This window comes from Dermacentor variabilis, chromosome 3, assembly GCF_050947875.1.
Source record: "Dermacentor variabilis isolate Ectoservices chromosome 3, ASM5094787v1, whole genome shotgun sequence".
Taxonomy (NCBI): domain Eukaryota; kingdom Metazoa; phylum Arthropoda; class Arachnida; order Ixodida; family Ixodidae; genus Dermacentor; species Dermacentor variabilis.
The window spans coordinates 58,289,068-58,310,327 of NC_134570.1; the positions used below are offsets into that span (position 1 = coordinate 58,289,068).

At 45.6% G+C, this 21,260-nt stretch overlaps 2 protein-coding genes and 1 non-coding gene across 4 annotated transcripts in view; 1 reads left to right on the forward strand and 2 right to left on the reverse strand.

Annotated features, from left to right (window-relative positions):
• Positions 1–4,230: 4,230 nt before the first annotated feature.
• On the reverse strand, positions 4,231–5,701 carry LOC142575702 (protein D3-like). The gene has a single exon (XM_075685267.1). The coding sequence runs from the start codon at positions 5,548–5,550 to the stop codon at positions 4,882–4,884; it is 669 nt and encodes a 222-aa protein (XP_075541382.1). The 5' UTR covers positions 5,551–5,701; the 3' UTR covers positions 4,231–4,881.
• A 3,241-nt stretch (positions 5,702–8,942) lies between these two features.
• Positions 8,943–9,015, reverse strand: TRNAT-CGU (transfer RNA threonine (anticodon CGU)). Its single transcript has one exon. It is a non-coding gene; the product is annotated as a tRNA-Thr (tRNA).
• A 6,656-nt stretch (positions 9,016–15,671) lies between these two features.
• Ssl1 (general transcription factor IIH subunit 2 Ssl1) overlaps positions 15,672–21,260 on the forward strand; it is a 34,851-nt gene continuing 29,262 nt past the window's right edge. For both annotated transcript variants that reach the window (XM_075685269.1, XM_075685268.1), the window contains exons 1-3: positions 15,672–15,763; positions 17,069–17,180; positions 18,636–18,722. In XM_075685269.1, coding sequence (XP_075541384.1) covers positions 15,690–15,763; positions 17,069–17,180; positions 18,636–18,722 — 273 coding nt within the window. In that variant the 5' untranslated portion in view covers positions 15,672–15,689. The remainder of the gene's footprint in view (positions 15,764–17,068; positions 17,181–18,635; positions 18,723–21,260) is intronic.

Here is a 21,260-nt window from a genome sequence, read left to right on the forward strand (position 1 = left end):
ACGATGCGGGAGCTTCGCAAATACGTGCTGTGCGGCCATATATAAGTCCCACTATGCGCATTTCGCGATGGAGTTGTTCTTTAAGCGCGGCGCTCAATTTCTATCGAATAACTGGCTGCCTTGTACTCGAAAACTACAACTTGCGTGCGTAAGGGCACGTAGCATCAAGTATTATTTGCTCATCTCTCTCTCTCTCTCTCTCTCTCTCTCTCTCTCTCTCTCTCTCTCTCTCTCTCTCTCTCTCTTTTTTTTTATGCTTTCAATATGCGGCGTGATATATAGATTCGATGGCGAGCGTAAATCCGTGCGCTGAGGGTGCTGCTAGGTCGCAGAAGACATAAAGCGGGAAAAGTGCCAGTCTGCTCTTTCGGCTGTGAATAGTTTCAGATCAGGGGCGTCTTCTGTCTAAGATTTACGTCGTATTTGGCGACCTGAAGAAACGTGAAACTTAATGTTGCAACGAATCAAACGATGCGTAGCTTTGTCTCTTTTTGTTTTCATTATGTGACGTACTTATTTCTTAGTCGGGACTGCGAGCGCTGGGAGGAGTCTCTCTATATAGCCTTCGTACCGTTGCCTACTATACATGAAACCGCGTGTAAAGATTCCACCGGCTGATTCAAGTCGCAAGAGCCAATTTCTTGATGCATAAGCGTTCTGCAGCAAGAGTAGCGGCTCCCTGTAAACAAATTTACACCCTTAAAAGGGAACAAGGGCGTAAATATTTCTATATCTTACACCCTTAAACTCTTTTGTGTAACGGTGCAACTATTCTGCAGTGTGCTTCGCGATGGGGGTATACTAAAATAAACGCCTCTCCTATCTCGGTGTTGTGGAGAGTTAGGAGAGGGAGAGCGTTTCCGGCTTTCCTGTCAAAAACGCTATGTCACGCTGACGTGCGCATGATCCGTGCGCACGCGCGTCACTACAGTGTCATGGTAAATTACACTAGCTAGTAAATTAGACCGTGTACAATTGCTGTACTGTAGCTGCGAGGCGTTTACCAGTCGATCACTGAGCGCTCACTCAGATGCAACAATTTTCCAATTTCAATATGTCTCGCATACGAGCTACAGTTTACTTGGGGAATTATACTATTTTAAAGTTCAATAATTAATTAGGACTAAATATATAGTAAGGTAGAAGAAAAAAAAATGATCCGAGTATCTCCAAGCGACGGAAAACAACATTACCTTGGCTCTGTCCAGCTATACGTGACATTCGCATGTTTTTAAGCTCTGGCTAAAGTTAGCGGCGACACCATGTATAAATATCTTGGATCATCGGCAAGAGCTTTTGCGCACGGTGGAAAACCACGTGGCGGCTCGGGAAAGGCACACCATTGTACCACTTAGCGGCAAAACTTAATGCGAGGGAGGAGAGAAAAGGTGGGGGCGGGTCAGAAAAATCGATAACGCGGTTTCTTCGATTTCGGTTACTACGGCAACTCTATCTGACTGCGTAAAAAAGCGACCTTCAACGTTTCCGCGCGCCCCGGGGCACGAAAATCGCACAAAAAAAAAAAAGCGGCCTTCTCAGCGGCTGTTTTCCAGGCACTATTTGCTCTGCGAAGCATTTTTTGCTTGTTTAGCCTCGCGTTTCTTACGGCGCTTGATGATTGAAATAAATGGCCAATTCAACAGAATTGCCATTTTCGTTCGTAAAGGTTCAACTGCGGCTATTTCAGAATTAGAGTGATTACATTGCCTTGAACAACACTTCAGAACAATAACAGCTAGATTAAGTTTAACAGGTTATGCTCCCGTCACATATGCAATTATATCTGCATAGAAATTAATTTGCATCGATATTTCTTCGCGCAGTCGAATTGTGAAGCACGGCTGTCTATAGCAGGATCAAAGTCAAGCGCGCTTGAATTGACTGTGTGGAACTACTTTATCTGTATTGAGTTTTCTCATTTTCGCACGCTCACGTTTGATTCTCACTGAAGTCAACTTGCATTGGGATCTTCGAACGCGACCATAGCATTAGTTCAAGGGAATCGAATCATGCTTGAAAATAACAAACATCAGCACTCAGTCTGCATTGAAAATAAACTAGAGCGTGCTATAGAGTGCGCTCGCAACAGACGCATCATCTGCATTGACTCAAGCACGGTCTAAATCACCCCTAGAATGGAGGTATTGACCAGCGCCACACTGGCAGTTCCAAAATAGAAGTCTGCCTACGTATATTGAAATTTTCTGGGAGTGCAATAGAAGCGCGAAGCGTGATTGCCTTATAAGTGGGCAACATTGAAGCTTGCTTGAATTGGTCGTGTGGACGCGCTCTGCTTTCCTCTAGCCTAATCTTAATTGACTCAAGCACGCATGAAATTGCTTTTGCGGCAGTGGTTATTATGCGTCTGCCTTGTGGGCACTTTCGAGCCTCACTGAAGTTCATGTGCGTCGAGTTCTGCGAGCGATATTTAGCTCTAGATCTGCATTGACCCGAGCACAATTGAAAGTGTTCGTGTCGCAATCCGAGCATATCAGTGTAGAAGCCTAATGTTCGGAAGCCTTGGAGCTTCTTTTCTGCTAACCTACATGGGGAGAGGAAATCAGGAAATCTAGAAGAATGAATGAACCGCCTTTTATTATTATTATTATTATTATTATTATTATTATTATTATTATTATTATTATTATTATTATTATTATTATTATTATTATTATTATTATTATTATTATTATTATTATTATTCTGTAGTGATGTGAGAATATTAGAGATATCAAATACGGATCGAATAGTCCTTGCTATTCGATTCGGGAATGCACTATTCAAAATTACCGAATATTCGCTTGTGTTCGAACATTCGGAACCTCGAACAACACTTTCGAACTTTCGAGTGAGAGACACCGAAGGAAGTGGCGACTGTTCTGAATGACGTTTTCTGCAGGAGAGAGCGACGCGGCTGTTTTTTGCGAGATGCATCACTCGATCCTGAGCGAACGTACAGGGCAGATAACTACAGCCGAATAATTTGCAGTCATTCAATAACAATGCATGCTTTCACTTTTAAGCAGCCTATATACCAATTAGTTGCTTCAATTTAGGCAATGCAATTCATTGCTGGGTCTGCCTCACCGCATTTTCACACTGGTTAAACAATTTGAGGTGCTCCTCTCCTTCAACGAGCACACACGTCTACGTGCATCTACTGAAGGACTGATTCCTTGTTTCATTCCTGTCAGCGTCACGGTGATCCAGTTAGCTGAAAGCAGTTGTTCGTCATTTACTAGATCTAGTTGCGAACGGCCCCATTGCGCGCATTATACGAAATAAATGACTCTTGTTTGTCCTTCCTTTCTTTTCTTTCATTCGCTATTTCCCTCTCTCACTTTCTTCTTTTTCCCCAGTTGAATTTGACGCATACTTTGTATTTCACTTTGTTTAGAAATGAGAAAATATAATAATAATAATAATAATATTTGGGGTTTTACGTGCCAAAACCACTTTCTGATTATGAGGCACGCCGTAGTGGAGGACTCCGGAAATTTTGACCACCTGGGGTTCTTTAACGTGCACCTAAATCTAAGCACACGGGTGTTTTCGCATTTCGCCCCCATCGAAATGCGGCCGCCGTGGCCGGGATTCGATCCCGCGACCTCGTGCTCAGCAGCCCAACGCCATAGCCACTGAGCAACCACGGCAGGTGAGAAAATATTCGCAGGTTGTTTTGCTCGAACATTCCTATTCGATTCCAAATTTACAACACAGTATTCTATGACGTACATTATATTTTCTGTTTTTAAAAATCTTTATGTCTTAGTTTACGGCTATGTTTCCTAAACTATATCATATTTTGGTTTGTCAGTTCTCTAGTTGACTAGCGTCCGATGCTTTCACGGCTGATAAATGTTACAACTTTCGTAAGTATGTCGCTAACGTCGCACACGCTGATGTAATCTGTAAAAAAGACATTCACCACTCCTTGCTTGTATATTCCGCGACTAACCGTAGGCGCTAAAACAAAAAACATGGTTCGGGCAAACCGAAAAAAAAAAAAAAGAAGTAAGGTATAACGCAGTCTTCTGCCGATCGCTATTTCTTTTTTGTGTGTATGTGTTATTAATGAATATACGTTACCAAATAATAACCCGACCACGAACTCTATCGAAGACAACACGTAACAACCATATAGTTGAAGTCTTCATACCAAAATGTTTTTCACCGAAACCCTGCGACTTATGTTGAGTGCAGAAGAAACACACGTTGTCACGCTCATGCTCTCATTCGAAAATTATGTGCTCCAGCACTTTATTGACTTTTCGTTTTACAGCGTTATCCAAAACGCAATGACACAGCTTTTTCAAAAGTAGCACTTCGTTTCAAGCAAAGCGGAGAACAGGCTTTTTTTTATTAGTAGCACCTTGAAGTTGAACATGAAAGAAGAAGAAGAAGAAGAAGAAATGAAGACAGGCTGGTGTAGAATGATATCCTATCCTGGTGAATGACTCGAGGAGGCACACAACGTCTGCCTGTCTGGAATAGGAGTGTTTACAGAAGTGTTTGCAGGAAAGGAAACGCGTTTACGTGCGATTGTTTGAAACATAAAACAATAGTGCGTTCGGGGAAGCATGTAAACTGTACAGGTATAGTTATCACAGTGAGCGCTCTTGTGCTGTCCGTCCGCGTTTCTCGAAATTGTGCACGAAAAACGACGGGAAGCGTAATCTACGCCGAACGTAGATGGCTGACTATATACGAACTCGATGCACTGCTATAGCTTCTAAATACTTTTTTACATGACATCTTCGCTTGTCCGTTCATCGTTCAGCATTCGCATCGTAGCACCGCTTATGAGCACTTTCCAGAAAGAGAGGTCGGCGGGCGTTCGAAGCATGCGAAAAAAAAAAAATAAAATAATAAACACTCTCTTCACGGATTTTCGGCGAAAAAGAAGTTTCCGGCCAGAGGCGCCCCGAGCTCCGTCTTGTTGACGAAGTCGGCCAGGTTGAAGTTGTTCCGCTTCTCGGGCGCCAGCTCGGAGCCCTGAAGTCGTCTGCCGCGCTGACAGTACAGCAGGAACACGTACCGGTGAGGACCCGAGCCCTTGGGCGGAGCAGGGCCGTTGTACGGCGCGGCCTGGTCTCCCTCGTGAAGCTTGTCCGTGCCGTTGACGTTGACCACGATCCAGTGGAGCCAGCTGCGGAACTGCGGATTCTGGCGGCTCGTCGCGTCCGGGTCGACCATGAGCAGCGCGAACGGCGGCTCACACTCGACGCTGGCGTTCAGGCACACGGTCGGAGCGGCGCTGGCCTGCTGAGGCGTCAGCTTGTTGCCCAGCGTCACCTGGAGCGGCCCGTCGTACCTGACGTCGAGCGTCGCGTTCGGCGCACCGGGCAGCGAGAGGTCAGCGACCAGCTCCTCGGTCGTCCAGACGGACGACGGTTGCTGCTGCTCGGACGCGGCGGTCTGGTTCATCGGCATCGGCGCGGGCGGCGGCTGAGCCGCGGTCGCGTTCGTGATATTCGAGTCCTGCGCTCGAATGCTGTCGCACAGCGTCAGGAGAAGGAGCAGGGACGAAAGCCGCTGGACGAACTGCATCGTTGTGCGTGAACTCCGGCGAAGCGACACTGCGTGGCACAGGCAAAAGCGGGGGTTGAAGTGGAGCGCCAGAAACTCGAACACGACTCGCGGACTCTTCTCCGTCGATGCACAGAGCCGCGCGCGGACACACTCAGTGATTGCGACGCCCTCTCGCGTCTTTATATAAGCTCTTCCCTGCCCGCTGGCGAAGCGGTTGCCACGGCGATATCGCCGCCGGAAAAGCCGGTCCCCGGCGCGTTCCTCTTTTGTTTGTGTGTCGGTGCAATGGTCGGTGGCGGCCGTGCTTCTTTCTTTTTTTTTTCTTTACTTTCGGCCGTTCACGACTGACAACTCAACTGCGACGGCGCTGCAGCGGTGGGGATGGCTTGGGGCGGCTGTGTTAGCTGTATTTTTCCGTACGTCTAGACTACTCCTTCCACTGCCAGGTGACGCAAGAGGGAGAGGAGCGCTTGTTGGATCGTTCGCTTAATTTTCTATCGTCGGCTTCAGTGAGTGACTGGAACAGCTGTAATGTGCGGATGATTGGCAGTAAATGCTGGCTTCGAGGGCGTGTGCGGGAATTTCGTCCCGCCGTCTTCTTTTTTGCCGTCCTTGGCCGCGAATCTGTCGAGCATATATAGTGAAGATTGAATTAAGGATGCACGTGCCCTCTAAAGGATAACACGCAAAGAGATAGAGATAGATAGATAGATAGATAGAGAGAGAGAGAGAGAGAGAGAGAGAGAGACCCCTTCGTGACTTGGCAATCAAGCGGAGCGTGCGCGACCGTGTGTTTCAAAGTAGTCGTTGGGCGCACAGAAGTTGGGCGTTGTTGAAGCTTCCTTGCCATATTCATGTTTCTACCCTCATGTTCTAGACACTGCCAAAGTTATACTGAGTGGTCGACACACTCGACTTCTCGAATGGCGACTGCTGGTCCCGGGGAAGCAAATTATACCCGCCCTGATGGCAATTTTATAACAACCAGGGTCCACGAGTGAAACCTGTAAAAGGAAAAGCGAATAGGTCGACGCGGCAGTTTCGCTTGTGCATGTAAGGTAGCCAAACGTACGAGGAAGTTGTGCCTGCCGTGCAACGCGCAAAGCGACACGCGCGTCCTCTAGCTGTGCCATAGATTTAAAGGCTGCACCGTGCTGACCACTGCTGTTTAGTCTTATACGCTTGCTCATGCGGGTCGCTGTAAGCACCACGAGTCTGCAAATATGAAAAAGGGAGCATTTGTTTTTTTAATTTGTAGATCTTCAGAGCGCCATCATCGCTACAGAAGACTGTCTGCGCGTTCACAAGCACTTTCCATAACTGCAAGGATGTCCTTTAAACATAATGTAAACGAGTGGCCGTGACGGTCACCTTGGCAGCCTTCACGACAGAAGGCGGGCAGGGCCTGCTACTCAGCTTTCCGAAATCAACGGAGTGGTGCAAACGACTCCGGCCCACCGGCGTACCTTATTTCGTGCACCTACTCCCGTCTCCTCCTATTTGTCCAAGTCGATGTCTCCCCTTGCCCCTTCTCCAGTACAATGCACAGCAAACCGCATTTGATCTTCCGGTTAGCGTTGCTTCCTGAATTACGTCAGGAGCAGCTTCTCAACGGAGACGAATTTATGTGTGGCGCGATTCTGTGCTACTAAGCCACGTGAGGTTCAGCGCACGCAGCGTGTCGCCGAGTCTGCCGATCGTGTAAATCCAGTAAGGAGTGCATAAGCTTGCCGTTTGTCGGGCACTCCTCACTTCCGTGACGCAATCACCGAGTGCTCAACCGGCTGTCTCGAAACACATGTCACGAGGCTGTGTTGCGCACTGAAGCCGTGCGACACAAAACCCCGTCAAATTATTATTTTCGTCACATTTAGCTGAGGGTCAACTAATTCCAGTTACTCAAAATTCATGCCGCTGTGGCTTCAACAGAATTCATGCGTGCGCTTGCACGTAACAGCGTTCTTCAAAGCTGGCTTCTCCGCAATAAGGCTGCTTACGGGGAGAAGCCTGTTTCACAAGTTCTTTTTGCCTTGCGCCCATTGGAAACATGGGTGGGTGTGTGTGTGTGTGTGTGTGTGTGTGTGTGTGTGTGTGTGTGTGTGTGTGTGTGTGTGTGTGTGTGTGTGTGTGTGTGTGTGTGTGTGTGTGTGTGTGTGTGTGTGTGTGTGTGTGTGTGTGTGTGTGTGTGTGTGTGTGTGTGTGTGTGTGTGTGTGTGTGTGTGTGTGTGTGTGTGTGTGTGTGTGTGTGTGCGTGCGTGCGTTTTGATTTCTGATCTGCAGGTTAACCAATAAATTGAGCAATTGAGGTTTTATGCGTACAGGAAGCACGTACTCGAAAATGTGAACCAAATGAATTCGATTCTGGGGTTTTACCTGCCAGGACGGCGATCTGATTACGAGGCACGCCGTAGCGGGGTACTCTGGATTAGCTTGGAGCAATTGGGGTTCCTTCCGTAGGAATTAGGCCGCTGCGGCCGTGGTTCAACCACCGACCTCGATCTCAGCAATGCAACGCCATATCCACGCAGTTACCACGGCGGTTGTACATTAACGACCATCGTCGGTGGTGGTAGAGGACCTGCCGAAGGGGTGACCTTGTTTTGTTCGGCGAGGCGTGGTTTCCTAAATACGTCTCCCCGAGTTCAATGGCGCGTGGACAAGCGTCTTCATTTGATGATTGCACAGCGCGTGCTGCTTCCTTGGCGCATATATCCTGGGCGTTCCAATAAAAATGGTTTCTATCCTAGCATTCGGAGCTTTTGCCGTTGCTTGCATGCGTGGTTGCAACGACGCTGTTTTGCTCGCTGAGGTCCCGCGGTGACTCGTGGTTGTGATTGCGCACGCCCAGGTCCGCCGAGGAAGACGCTTGTCGGCTCGTGTGACCGTTTCTGCAGAAATATACCGGACGCTGTGACTGGCGCCGAGGCTAACCTGTTCTGTTCGCTGGGGCTCCCGCGAGAAGTGATACGTGCTTGAGCGATTTTGTTTCAGGTCTGCGGTCCCGCGTCCCACGATTTGAAGTGGCGCAGTGAAAGCATGAAAAATACCACGGCAATCTGTACCCACACGCTATTTCACTTGCGATTGTTTTCGCAATGGTTCGTGAAGCGCCATTTTTGAATCTTTTTGCCTGTCACGTCTGCCTCAAGGATGTCTGTGAACGAGAAGAAAAGGGATTAACTGAGGGGCCCGATTTTTATTAATCACATCATGAGAACGAAGACGGCGCCGAATAAAACAACACACGAAGAATCATGCTTAACCAACTAGCCCACCAACACATGCTCAGTTACATCATGAGAAGCCAACAAACAAAGAAAAAGGACAACATAGGGGAAATTACTTGCACTTACAAATTGAATTAAAGAAATGATCAGGTAATACCAGTGAAGGTGGATGAAAAAACAACTTGCCGCAGGTGGGGTACGATCCCACGTTTTCGCATTACGCGTGCGACGCTCTAACCGATTGAGCTACCGCGGCGCCGTTTTCCTATCCACTTTCCCCCCAAAAGATCACGTACTCGTGACGCCTGCGGCAGAAAGGACGTTCCACATTCGCCGCCAAGGTCTGCGAGCGGTGGCGCTGGCTAACACTCCCAAGGTTAGTTCTAATGGCAAAAAAAAATGTCCAAGTACACCTGGACTTGACATCACAAGTCCTTGCGGAATCGCGGAATGCGATTATTCACGTAAAGTTGGGGAGTAGGAATTACAAGAGATGTATACTTACAAAGGAGCTAGGTCCCGTAGTTATGCAGTACAAACTTAATTGGGAACTCTCGCGCATTATGACGAGAATTGTTTAAATAAAACAACAGTTATAACACCTGAAACTTGTAACTATAAAATCATATTTGAATGTAATGTAAAAAATGATCAAAATACAACGTATGGCGGCGAATAGATCTTTAGTAACGAAAAAAACCTCGAAGATATAACATTTCAATAAACCGCCAAAAAATATCAACGCAAAAAATGCAGGAAAGGAAAAAAGTTATTAAAGACGCGACGAATGAAATGTGCCACGCGATAACATGGGGAATACAGTGGTATAGAAGGCTAAATAGTTGTATGTAGTTAAAATAGTCGCAGTTTCTTGTGATAGTTTTTAGTTCCTTTAGGCTATCAAAATTATTTTTGACGGTTTTAACTCTACGAAAATTATCTAATTACATACCACCGCGTACGCGGCCTCGGGTAGGTGTAAATCTCTCCAGATATTTATTTATTTATTTATTTATTTATTTACTTATTTATTTATTTATTTATTTATTTAGTTAGTTAGTTAGTTAGTTAGTTAGTTAGTTCAATTTCTAATTTCGTTCTAAGTAAATTTGAATGGCGGCAACATAAACATTTAGTAGCACCAAAACGGCGTGATGTACAGTCAGCACCACGCGGCGCCAAGGAAATGGTTCATGGTTCGAAAATCACCAGCGTATACATGCTGCTGGTGCATAAGTGCTGCATGCATAACTTATTCTGCATATGCATGGCTAATACGGAAAACAAAAAAAGTTCAGGTTTACAGGAACGCTTTCGGATAACAACGAAGAACACTTCAGAATGACAAGAACGAAAGAAAAAATTCAGAGCCCTTCTACTATGTGAAGATGGAAGACCAGCGCAGCTGTTTTGCCCACGACACAAGAGGTGACCCAGAATACTGAACAAAGGTACGAACATAATTATTGTCCTAATCTGTGGTCGTCGTGGATATATAGGTACGCACACACATTCGCGTATCCCCTCTGTTGTTAAGTGCGTCCGTCAAGTAAGAAAATGAATGTCTCATACCCCCTTAAGCAACGGTTCATACCCCCTTAAGCAATGGCTCATACCCCCGTAAACGCGGCCTCCCCATTACGACGACAGAAGAGGAGTGAAATTCTGCGCTGGAATGGTGAGGGACAGCGGAGCCAGCTGTGGAAGACGATGATGCTCGAGTCATTGTTGATGATGATAGTTCCTTTTTTTTTTTTTTTTGCACAACGGGGCCAGCTGTGCAAGACGACGACGAAAGCCCGAGCAGGGGCACCATCGCGCTCCCGCTGTTGGCACCGAGAATTTTTTTAACAGTACTTTTTGAAAAAGTACAAAACAATTTTCTCAAAAACATCCGTTCTCTACCCTTGTGTCTGGGACCTCTTTAAGTCCCACGTGTGACAAGGGCAGTTAAAGGGCGCGTTACAGGTCCCCGAGCTCACAGGGATATATGTGCCGTTGTGTTTGAACCCTTTCTGCACTATCACCAGGATCGGCCCACATGAGGATTTGTTTTTATCAACATCTCGGAAACATTTTCTTTTTCTCTCCAGATCCTAGCCACAGACAGCTTCGCTGTAATGAAATCAGGAGTTCGACGAAAACTCGTCTGGTCAAGATTGCTCATAGTCAATGGTAAAACGGAGGACCACCAAAAACATTAAAAGAAAAGAAACCAAAGGCGTTTCGGCTCCCATTCGGCTCCCATGTTTACAGCTTCGCTGCAAAAAAAAAAAAGAAATAGAGAGAGAGAAAGGAAAGGAAACATCTAGACCGCGGGAACAGCAAAAAAACGTTTCAGCGCATTGGAAAATGCAGAATCACTCGGAAGTTACAGCAGCAGAGTCTGGCCGTACCATACCGACCTGCGAGCTTAACTTCGGTAGCGACGTGTAATCAGGCGCACAGAAACTCCGGAGAGCTGAGCACCACCGGTGCGTGATGGGCGACAGTTGGGCGGGCTGTATGGGGGGGGGGGGGGTGGGGGGGGGGGGGGGGGGGGGGGGGGGGCGTCCCGTAGTGCGTAAACACCGCGGCCAAACGCGCGTACACTCTTCTTGTTAGCACAACTTGCACTTCGAGCATTCGCGGGCAGCTGTTCACGCAGTGGATGCCACAGAACGAGGCTGAAAGCACGCCCACCAGTCTGCGCACACGCATAGTGCTTGGACATTCCGTCCGAAATTTCGCGCACATCCGCGCACGCTTGCGTACGTTCGTATTCACGTACGCGTCAATGCATAAACGTGTTTCGCGCATGTGTGCACGCTCATTCACTTTCTTTTTCAGGAAAAAAAACAACTAATTAGTATTCGAGCGCTCGCATAGCAGAATACGTTTGGAATGAGGGCCTGTCAAAGTAAATTTTTCCGTAGTAAATACATCTGCCTCCTACAGGCCACACTGGTGATTGCGTCTGCAGTTAAAAGAGCACGGAACTGGTTCTCTGTGTGTTATGGCCGCCCTTCCTACAGCTAAACCAGGCTTTATTAAAGTTCAGTGGACAAACACTACATTCGTCCGGAGGACGTCCTTTAGTTAACAGAAACTGTCGCATGGACAGCCTATAAGAAAGTTATATTAAATTGTGCCAGAGGACATGCCACGCACGTGGCCTATATTGTCTATGCACAAACACTTCGTCCGACTGCTTCTCCCCACCGGCACAGAGACAAACCTTAGTGCAGACTGGTTTTTGACCAGGCAGCTCTATCAGCTAGATTAAGTCTTAACTTTAACGTGTTGAACTTTAACGCGTTAAGCGTTATAATTCCGCGACTTCTTACTACTGTGCGATGAATTTGTTACATACACGTGTTTCAATGTTCATTAAAAATAAATTGTGTACCTATTTGGCTGTCGTCATGCTGAAACATGCCACAGTTTATATTCTCAATCGTTTAACTATTTCTGTTCCCATTCTGAAAGAGTAGCAGTATTGTAAATGAATGAATGAAATGAATGACGTTATTGGCGGTGCGCAAGTCTCAGTTAACTTTCCTCATAACGCGGAAGGTATATGAATCGGTATGATACTGTTCATTTTGTTATTCGAGTTCGTCAGAATTTAGAAAACACGTTTTTTTTTTTTCGTGTGGACGTGACTGACCCAGACTCGGAGTCGTTGCATCTATGCTATGTCTTCGGTGGCAGCCAGTTTCCTATCGAATTTATACACGCCCCATGCTGTCGGCGTCACATATAAGCTAATCATTGGTTGCTACATTCACGCATCTCCAGTCAACCATGGCACACAGGCTCTTCAGAAACCTGCGTGTACAGGTCAATGCCAAAGCGTTAGCGCTTGGTCACAGCTATGATTCCCCGGAAATATAGTCATCGATGATTTATTTACATATAAGCAGAAAACTTCGTGTGTGCATGCATGCATGCAAGAAAGTGAGCGGGAGATGATCGAGATGAAATTTCTTGCCAGGCGTATCTCGCTAAAATTAGACCTCCGAAGCACGTTTTGTTTCTCTTCGAGTAGCACACGTTTGACACGTGAACCTGGCGCACCCGCGAGCGAACTATTAGAGGGTTTTACATTAGGGGACGCAAGCGGCTTTCGTTCGCAAGAACTAGGGACGACGCTACTGCGCATGCGCAGACCATGACGTAGCGGTCTGCGCATGCGCAGTACCGTCCCCTCTAGTTCTTGCGCACGCAAGCCGCTTGCGTCCCCTAATGTAAAACTCTCAATTGGCAATCGGAGGTCCGGTGGCCTTTTTATAGACTCCCGCCAAGGACTCCGCGTCCATAGCATGTAGCACAGCACGCGACACGGACCACCGTGTACCTATATTTAGCGTCTCCCGAGTTCTGTGACGCGAGACCGCGGCAGCGGAAGTCGATAGAATACTTAATAAGCCTCGTTCCCCTTCGATGCTCCAGGACTATGCCCTAACATAAAGCACGCACTTACAGCACGCAGAAAGAATCGCGTCATCACGCTCCGCTGGATACCCGTTCGTCGCATCTTTGTTGCAACAACAAGCTTGACCCTCGACTTCGAGTAGAGTGGGACGTTCAAAAACATGTGTCGTTCCCTCACGCACGGCTTCTTAAAACCAAATACGCGTTTCTCAAAGTGGACATAGAAATTGCAATTAAGCACATTTGAAATATTTTGCGGTGCACTTAACTGTTCTCTACACCCTGCTGTCGCATGAACTAATAATAATAATAATAATAATAATAATAATAATAATAATAATAATAATAATAATAATGTTTATTTCCCATCAAGCAAGATGAGGATGGAGATGGCGGGAGAATCACTGTTTTCCAGCGGACATAGAAAGTTGTGGCACTAGCCTGGCGTGGCGTGAGCACTGACGTCGAGCAGCGCACAGAATTTCACTGCGAGCAAAGAGCGCAGTCTCACTACATGCTTCAGCGCAGCACGACTGGTGCGTGCGCATATAACCTGCTGAGTGTAGCACATCGCACGTGTATGTATAGCACACTGCGCGCGACCACAGCTATCATCATCGGCATCCGAGCTTTCTCTCGCTCCTTCCTCTTCTCCCTATACGTAGAGTAGCAGCCCAGGCATAGAGCTTCTCACTATAACACCTAGAGGGTAATCTGGCGCCACCGTCTATGGGAGTTTCTTAAGGGGGCACCGTGCCGTCATGGGAATGACGTCATATGTGTCTGCGAGGCTCGTGTTGGCTGGTGTTGTAAGAGGCTTCGTCTAAAACGTGGATATGGCTACGCAAATAACGCGTTCTCAAAGTAAAATCTTCATAAAATGTTTCCATTTCCGCATATTACATCTTTACTCACCTACAATGCATGACCATGCGAAGAAAAGCAAGAACAGACGACCAACTGTTTCAAAGCGAGCGCGAACCTTGTCATCTGTCCTCCAACTTTAGCGGCCCGCTGATACTTTTTACGTAACATGTAGTCGTACACACAATAACAAGTTCTCATAGTTAAACAAAACATGTTTTCGCGTAATAATAAAGCTAAAACAGCTTTTCACGTGCTGTTCTAGTAGAAAATGAATCATTGTGACAGACGGAACGGTGCTTGCCAAGCGCGTCTTCAAGGTGTCCTGTCTCTACGAGAACGATGCCAACCCGAATCCACAATATACCGGCATTCCCATGCATACCACAGCGCAGCAGCGTCAGATTTCCCTCTAGGTAATGTAGTGAGAAACTCCATGAGCCCAGGGACAAAGTTCCTCCGGCCGAACTCCGCTTGCACAAAGAAAAAAGTACGTCAAGGAACAGAGACGGCGACCGCGAACCGAGCGTGGTGAACAAAGTACATATGTTAAGAGGAACACTATATGACTAAAGAGAGCTACATATTCAGTCGTAAATTGCGCTTCTGCACTAGTAAAGTGGCCGTCCTTACCGTCCGAGCAGGCTGGATAAGCCAGAGAAATCGTAAAAACGAAAGACTGGTGTGGTGATCGATACCGCTTTGAATTTCCCGCACGCCCCACTGATGCTCGACGCGTGACGTCGTGGATTTGAGTTTTGACTGATTCTACTCGGGTTTATGTAATTAACTGTTTATCGGTGAATGACTGCATCGCATTCTAAATGAATTATGAAGGTTAAACCTGGTTTGAAATCTCTTACGTCACGTTTGTCGTACACCGTCGCTAAGATTTGGCGCGAAGCTCAGAAAATGGAAATTTGGCGCTCATTCCTTTTTTAGTAGTAATAAACCTTCTACCGTTGCATGAATGAAAATACAGTTATATGTGAGTCGGTCGTAGTCCTGCTGAAGAGACATGCATGCAAGTGGCGTAGACATTATTTTTTTTCGGAGGGGAGGCGGGGAGGGGGCTGCTTGGTAGGGCACATGCTAACACAGAAATATTGCAGGGGAAGGGGGGAGCAAGTACCCGGTAAAACACCTTAGTTCCCTGTGTTGCCCCTCCCCATCCCCCGGCCACGCCATTGGCATACACTGGGGTAGGGTGGCTAGAATGTCATTCTAGTCACCCTAACTGGGGCAAATGCTAACGGCGCCTAGTGCCAGGGGTGCTGTTCCATACGTTTCATCAAGGTGACACTTCAGAGATCGAAAATGTGCTTCCCATATGTTAGCAGAGTAAGGGTCCGTACTGTAAATGATCAACAACATATGCGCCTTGCGTTAGACACGACTCCACACGAAGGTTGTCGTGCGGCGATGGCAGTCGTGTGCCACAGACTGCCATCTAGTTGGTTGGTATGACTCTATATTTGTGTCTAACTTTACAAAAATGCCCGGTTTTCAATGGTACCTCGGTAAGCTCGAGCTAAAACTGAAATAACTGTAGAGATAACCAACAGCCAATTCAAACGTGCCGCTTCGTGACTTGACTGACATGTGGCGTCCTCTAGTGCTAATTTATAGAGGCCAGGCAGCGCTCCACTCATGTTTGGCGTCAAGATGGCGGACGAAGAAGAAGGCAAAGGTTATCGGTGGGAGACCGAATATGAGAGAACTTGGTGAGTTAATTTTTCTGCCTTCTTGTGTTTCACGTGGAAGAGGCGTTTTTGTCGCTGAGCACACATTAGACTCTAATACGAGCGTCTTGTCTTGGGATAATACGGCGAAAAAACTAAAAGCCGGTTCACGTGAGTGCCGGTGCGCATGTTTCATTGCGACTTCCTACATCTCTGCAAATTATTTTCTACATCCCATTTAGACGCACGCTTATGACGTTCTTTTATTCAGTAAGAGGACGTGTAAGGAAGATTTCTCGCTAGACAATAATAGTGAAGTTAACTCTAGCGTTGTTTTTCTTCAGAAAGTTGCCGGCAAGTGTCTCGCGCGCGCGCGGTCGCATGCAGTTTAACATACGCTTTATGAACCGAAAGCCGGTTCATTTAAATTTCTTCTCGGACCGGCGAAATAGTGAGCGTTGAATATTCTGCCCTTATGTTTACGTAGTATAATGCGTTGATGTATTCTCTGCTGTCCTTTGCAAATATATTAGCACCATCGCTCTGTTTATTAATATTTCTCGGCTCCCTTTTCACCTCAAACATGTAAAAGAATACACGACTTTCACGATTTGGCAGCACTGTGCTCTCTATTTTCTTAAAGAGAAGAAAAAAAAATTCATTTGTTGGTCACTATTGTGATGGTTTCATATCATTTCCCATGCGCGCATCTTCCGTGGTTATGTTTAAGTGAAACCGAACTTCAGCAGGCAAAAACAATCCTCAAATCAGATTCTTCTAATTCCTTGCCGGTAGTTATAGGGCACATCGCGAAGAAGAGAAGAAAAAGAAAAGCCATTTGTGAAGTTGCCCTTTTTAACTTTGGTAATGTGTGTAACATGTTTATGTTTAACTTCTTTTAGCAAGACAAAGTAAGTTTTCTTGTGTTTAGTCCTCTGCTCTGTATAACCTTAAAAAGAGTTCACTGGCCGTGTTGCAACTGAGCGCTCATTCTACTGTATCCTTATGTGTTTCTCTTGGTTATGAATAAATTTCATGATGGAACATACGTGTGTGCAAAGTTTTATGGTTGCCTGCTGCAAACATAAGCGTTAGTAACTTGAACCACTTACTGGGCTCATTTGCAACGTGCGTACCGTAATTTAATTTTGCAGGCCACATTAGCAGACTTACCTGCTTATGTGACAATCGAACTGAGTATAATTAAACATCAGGAGTGTCTTTCGTTGCACTTCTGACAGAGCATTTTCGTGATGTGTCGTGTTATTAGCTTTGCCGTTTGCGTATCTTTCATTTGACAAGTCTGAAGCCTGTGTTAACATCGAGAATGTTGTCTGTGCACTGCAGGGAAGCCATTCAGGAGGATGAGTCTGGCCTCCTGCAGCCCAGCGTGCTGGACTTTGTCCACAGGGCCAAGCGCAAACAGATGCTGGCCAAGAAAAATGTTCGACTCGGGATGGTCAGTCTTTGCCCAGGCGCCTGCTAAGTGCTTGCATTAATCTGAAAAATCCCTTGAGTGTTTTCCAATTTCTTAGTATCGTATATGTTTCTGGCTTCTGGGTGTTGGTCAGCCTGCATGTGATGCTACTAACTTGCGTACACATCATGTGCATAATAGTGCATAAAATTTAAGGCCAACCAGCTGGCCCTTGCTTTTTCCTGTGATTGGGTGATACACTATTATTAGGAATGAATTCGATGAGAGGTGTTCATGCTTTTTAGGCTAGCTCACATCTTTTACTACGTTCTGGCAGTTGACACATTGCATTTGTCCAGTACATGCTTCTGAGATGGTGGTAGAATGATCAACTCGTGTTCATATTATGTGAACCCTTTTGCAAAAAAGAGGCTGAGCAGCTATAGCTGGCAATGGCTAGCTGGTCCATACATATTTTGGTATGGGTGTGTCCGGTTATTAGGAATGAACTGCATGAAAAGTGTTACTACCTGCAAGGCTAGTTCACATTATTCATTACATGCAATATTGTAGCTGACATAGCTATTAATCAAAGTTGTGCTTCATGTTATTGACAAGCTTTTGTTTTCAATGTGTTGTTCAGTTTGTGCACTCGTGCACAGAGCCAGCAATTGATCAGAGTTTTGTAAACATCCAGACGATGGTCTGGTTGAAATGAACCAAGCACCAACAGCATATAATTTTGTCATCTGAACTTTGCCCAGCAGCTGCTATAGAAACTATAGTGTCAAAGGAATGCTTGCTTAAATCGTTTCCTAGCGTATGTTGTTGCACTTTGCATGCACTGCCTGTGTCAAATGTTTACAGGACATGACACCTGAGAAAGAGCTGTGTATGGAACCTGTGCACTCGGCCTGCTATTTGGATTTGGAGTGTGTACTAGTATATCTTCTAAATAATGCGCATTTAGGCAAGATCTTTTTAGATCCTTTGTCCACCACCGTGCATAACTGCTTTCATTCTTTTCATAGTTAAACCAGGAATGATGAGCTAGAATAATCTGGTGTAACGTAAAGCTAGGTGCAGGTGACACAATATGTCAAGAGTGTAATAACTTTGTAGCAGCTGGTTTTCGAGAACATTGATACTTTGTGTGAGGCGTTCTAGTGGCATCACCACCGACAACTAAGAATGCATGTGTTGTGCATTTCAAATGCCACCAGATGATGCGGCAATTCAGTATGAAAAGTGAAAGCGTGGAACCTGGCGTTTAACCTGTGTCTGTGGTTTTAGGAAAGCACAAGATGCTTTTATTTGAATGAACTGGAGAAATTGACTCTCTATTCACATGTATAGAGGTGCTGATGCGGGCATGCTATTCAGAAATTAAACTTTTTCGTAGAACGCTAGCCCTGTAAACATTTGCCATTGTCTATACCTCGGAGTGCACAGTGCCGGCAGGCAAAAATTATGTGTGTGCTTTTTTCTCATTTGCAGATGAGACACTTGTATGTTGTTGTAGACTTCTCTGAATCCATGTCTGAACCGGATCTAAAGCCTACACGCCTCATCAGCACACTGAAGGTAGTGCTTTGTTATCAGAGTTCCCAGATAACATTTCTCACAAAAGCTGAATGCTGAAAATGTTTCCACTGCCTCTGGTGATTCTCATCAACTGCCAGTAACATTTATTTTGATTCCTTTAATGCTTCTTCTCGAGTTATGGCTGAGAAGTGATTCATACCTGCTTCCACCTGCTGTGTTTTTCTTAAGGCAGTTCAGTATTGTAACATTACAAATGGAATTGTAAAAACATTTTGGCGACACTGCACTGTTCTTAGTGTTTGAAATTTATATGTATTACATCTAAAAATAAATTCAGGGGCTTTATGTGCCAAAACGTCAATCTCAAGACGACAATATGATGATGAGACACGCTGTAAAGGAGGGGCTTCAGATTAATCTTTACCACCTAGGGTTCTTTAATATGCCCCTATATCTAAGTGCACGAGCATTTTTGCATTCTGGCCCCGTCAAAATATGGCCGCTGCAGCTGGGATGGACCTTGCGGCCTCGAGCTCAGCACTGCAATGTCATAGCAACCGGGTATATTCTTCACATCTCATTGATATTGATAACACATGGGATTTGTTATACCCTACATAGCCACTTCGGTGTACACGGAGTGGTGGTGCTTGTCACTGCTTAGCAAAAGCCAGACAAAGATCTTGCCATGTACACTTTCATACTGCCTTGCTTTTAACGTTTGGCCACTTCTGCTTGACCACTCAATTTTGCCCGGTTGTGTTAACCTGCGATGTACCGCATGCCATAGTTGCGGTTTCCAAATTAATTTTGGCTGCTTGGTTATTCCAGGTTACAAAAATTATTTTGGAGATGTTCGTTTTGGCGCCTCTCATATTCTACCAGATTAATAGCGATCAAGAAACATGTGATCACTGTTTAGACATTCCCAAATAGCTGCAGGTGCAAGAGCATCTTTAGTGCCTTGTAAGTTATTTCCGGTCCACTTCACTTCTAATCACCCTTTCTTTTTAAACTTTTTCAAAGTCAACTCCATATCTGCTTTAAAGGAGCCCTGAACTGCACCTCAGGATTGGTCAGAAAACACACTTCACGCATAGTCCATGCAACTATGAACATCTCAGCCAAATTTTACAGCTGTGCACGGGGCATGCAGTTCACAAGCGGAGTGCTATGTTTTGCTCTCTCCAAACTCCCTTTTTTCACACAGAGGCCTGCTGCTCACCCTTTTCGAAGCTGCCGGCAGCTGTCGTGCATTGTCATGGAGCATATTTCTATAAAGAGTCGACATAAAGCAAGCCAGATGTTTGGACCAGTGTGCTTCTTCCTACTCTTACTCCATACATATTAATTGATGCAATTAACTAAACAGGCTCAAGTAATTGAAAATCTTTGTTTTGGATTTTGTATAAGAAATGCACACTAATGGGAAAAACTGCTGCCGTCTTCTCGCTCTTGGCTGTCCCCACCTACGTAGGAATGAAATGTGATGCAATAGGAGGGGCCCTGCCTCGCTACATTTAGAACGGAGGATGTTGAGGGGGAATGGGAAAGGTAAATACTTCGCTCATAATTGCTCTGCTCGTCATCATCATCATCAGCCTGGTTACACCCACTGCAGGGCAAAGGCCTCTCCCATGCTCCGCTCATGCTGGGTATTTAAAAAAAAAGATTGTTTTAGTAATATATTCCTAGGAAGCACATCACTGGTTCCAAAGCATTCTTAAGGCTTCAAAGAAAGGGGGTTCTGGGCCCCTTTGATACACTGGACAGGCAGTTGCGATTATCTTGCTGGATTTTGCTAAGGCGTTTATGCACGCAATATTTAGCTTGCTAATGTACTTTCATTATTCTGTTTATTCCCTACTGCACTGAAGTGGAGCTTCTGTCCACTCCTGCTACCAAAATGTGGTGCACACAAAACAACTCCCAAACAGCAGAAGAAAAAAAGTGGGTTTTGAAATACATTCAACGACGCATTAACTGGGGTTATGGTGTGACATAATTTGGTTTAGTGCGCTGGTATTTTTATGCAAAAGACAACAAAATGAACAAGGGCATTTGCACGTGTTTGCCCTTATCCTTTTCATTGTACTTTGGGTGAAATACTAGTGCACTAAACCAAATGTTGAGTACTACATACTGACATGTATATATTGTTTATCTTTTTCGGTGACCGTTTTTCACCATCTAACCACTGTTACAAGTTTGCCGCTTGGTGCAAGACGCGCCTTCTTGTATAGGAACTTCCTTGAATGTTGTTGCCAATTATATATGAAAGAATCTTGTTTAATCAGATCATATGGTTGAAGCGCTTAGTGGTTAACGTTTTGACACATACACTGCGCCAGTGATTGCACTGGAATATACAGGAAGCCATGTACAAATAGTTGGTGCACTTGAACTGAAGACCAGGTTTCAATGGCTGAGTTCTGGGCTCTTTGATTGTGCTTTGAGTGTTTCACTGGACACAAGATTGCCCCATAAAGAGTTTGGTTTGTGACTCACCACCTTGGCTCTGCCTTGTTCTTCACCATCACCACAATGTGTCAATAAGTTGCAATTTCTAAAAAAATA

What these genes read in the sequence shown, in the direction of transcription:
- LOC142575702 (XM_075685267.1), bottom strand. Translation starts at nt 5,550, where the DNA reads ATGCAGTTCGTCCAGCGGCTTTCGTCCCTGCTCCTTCTCCTGACGCTG.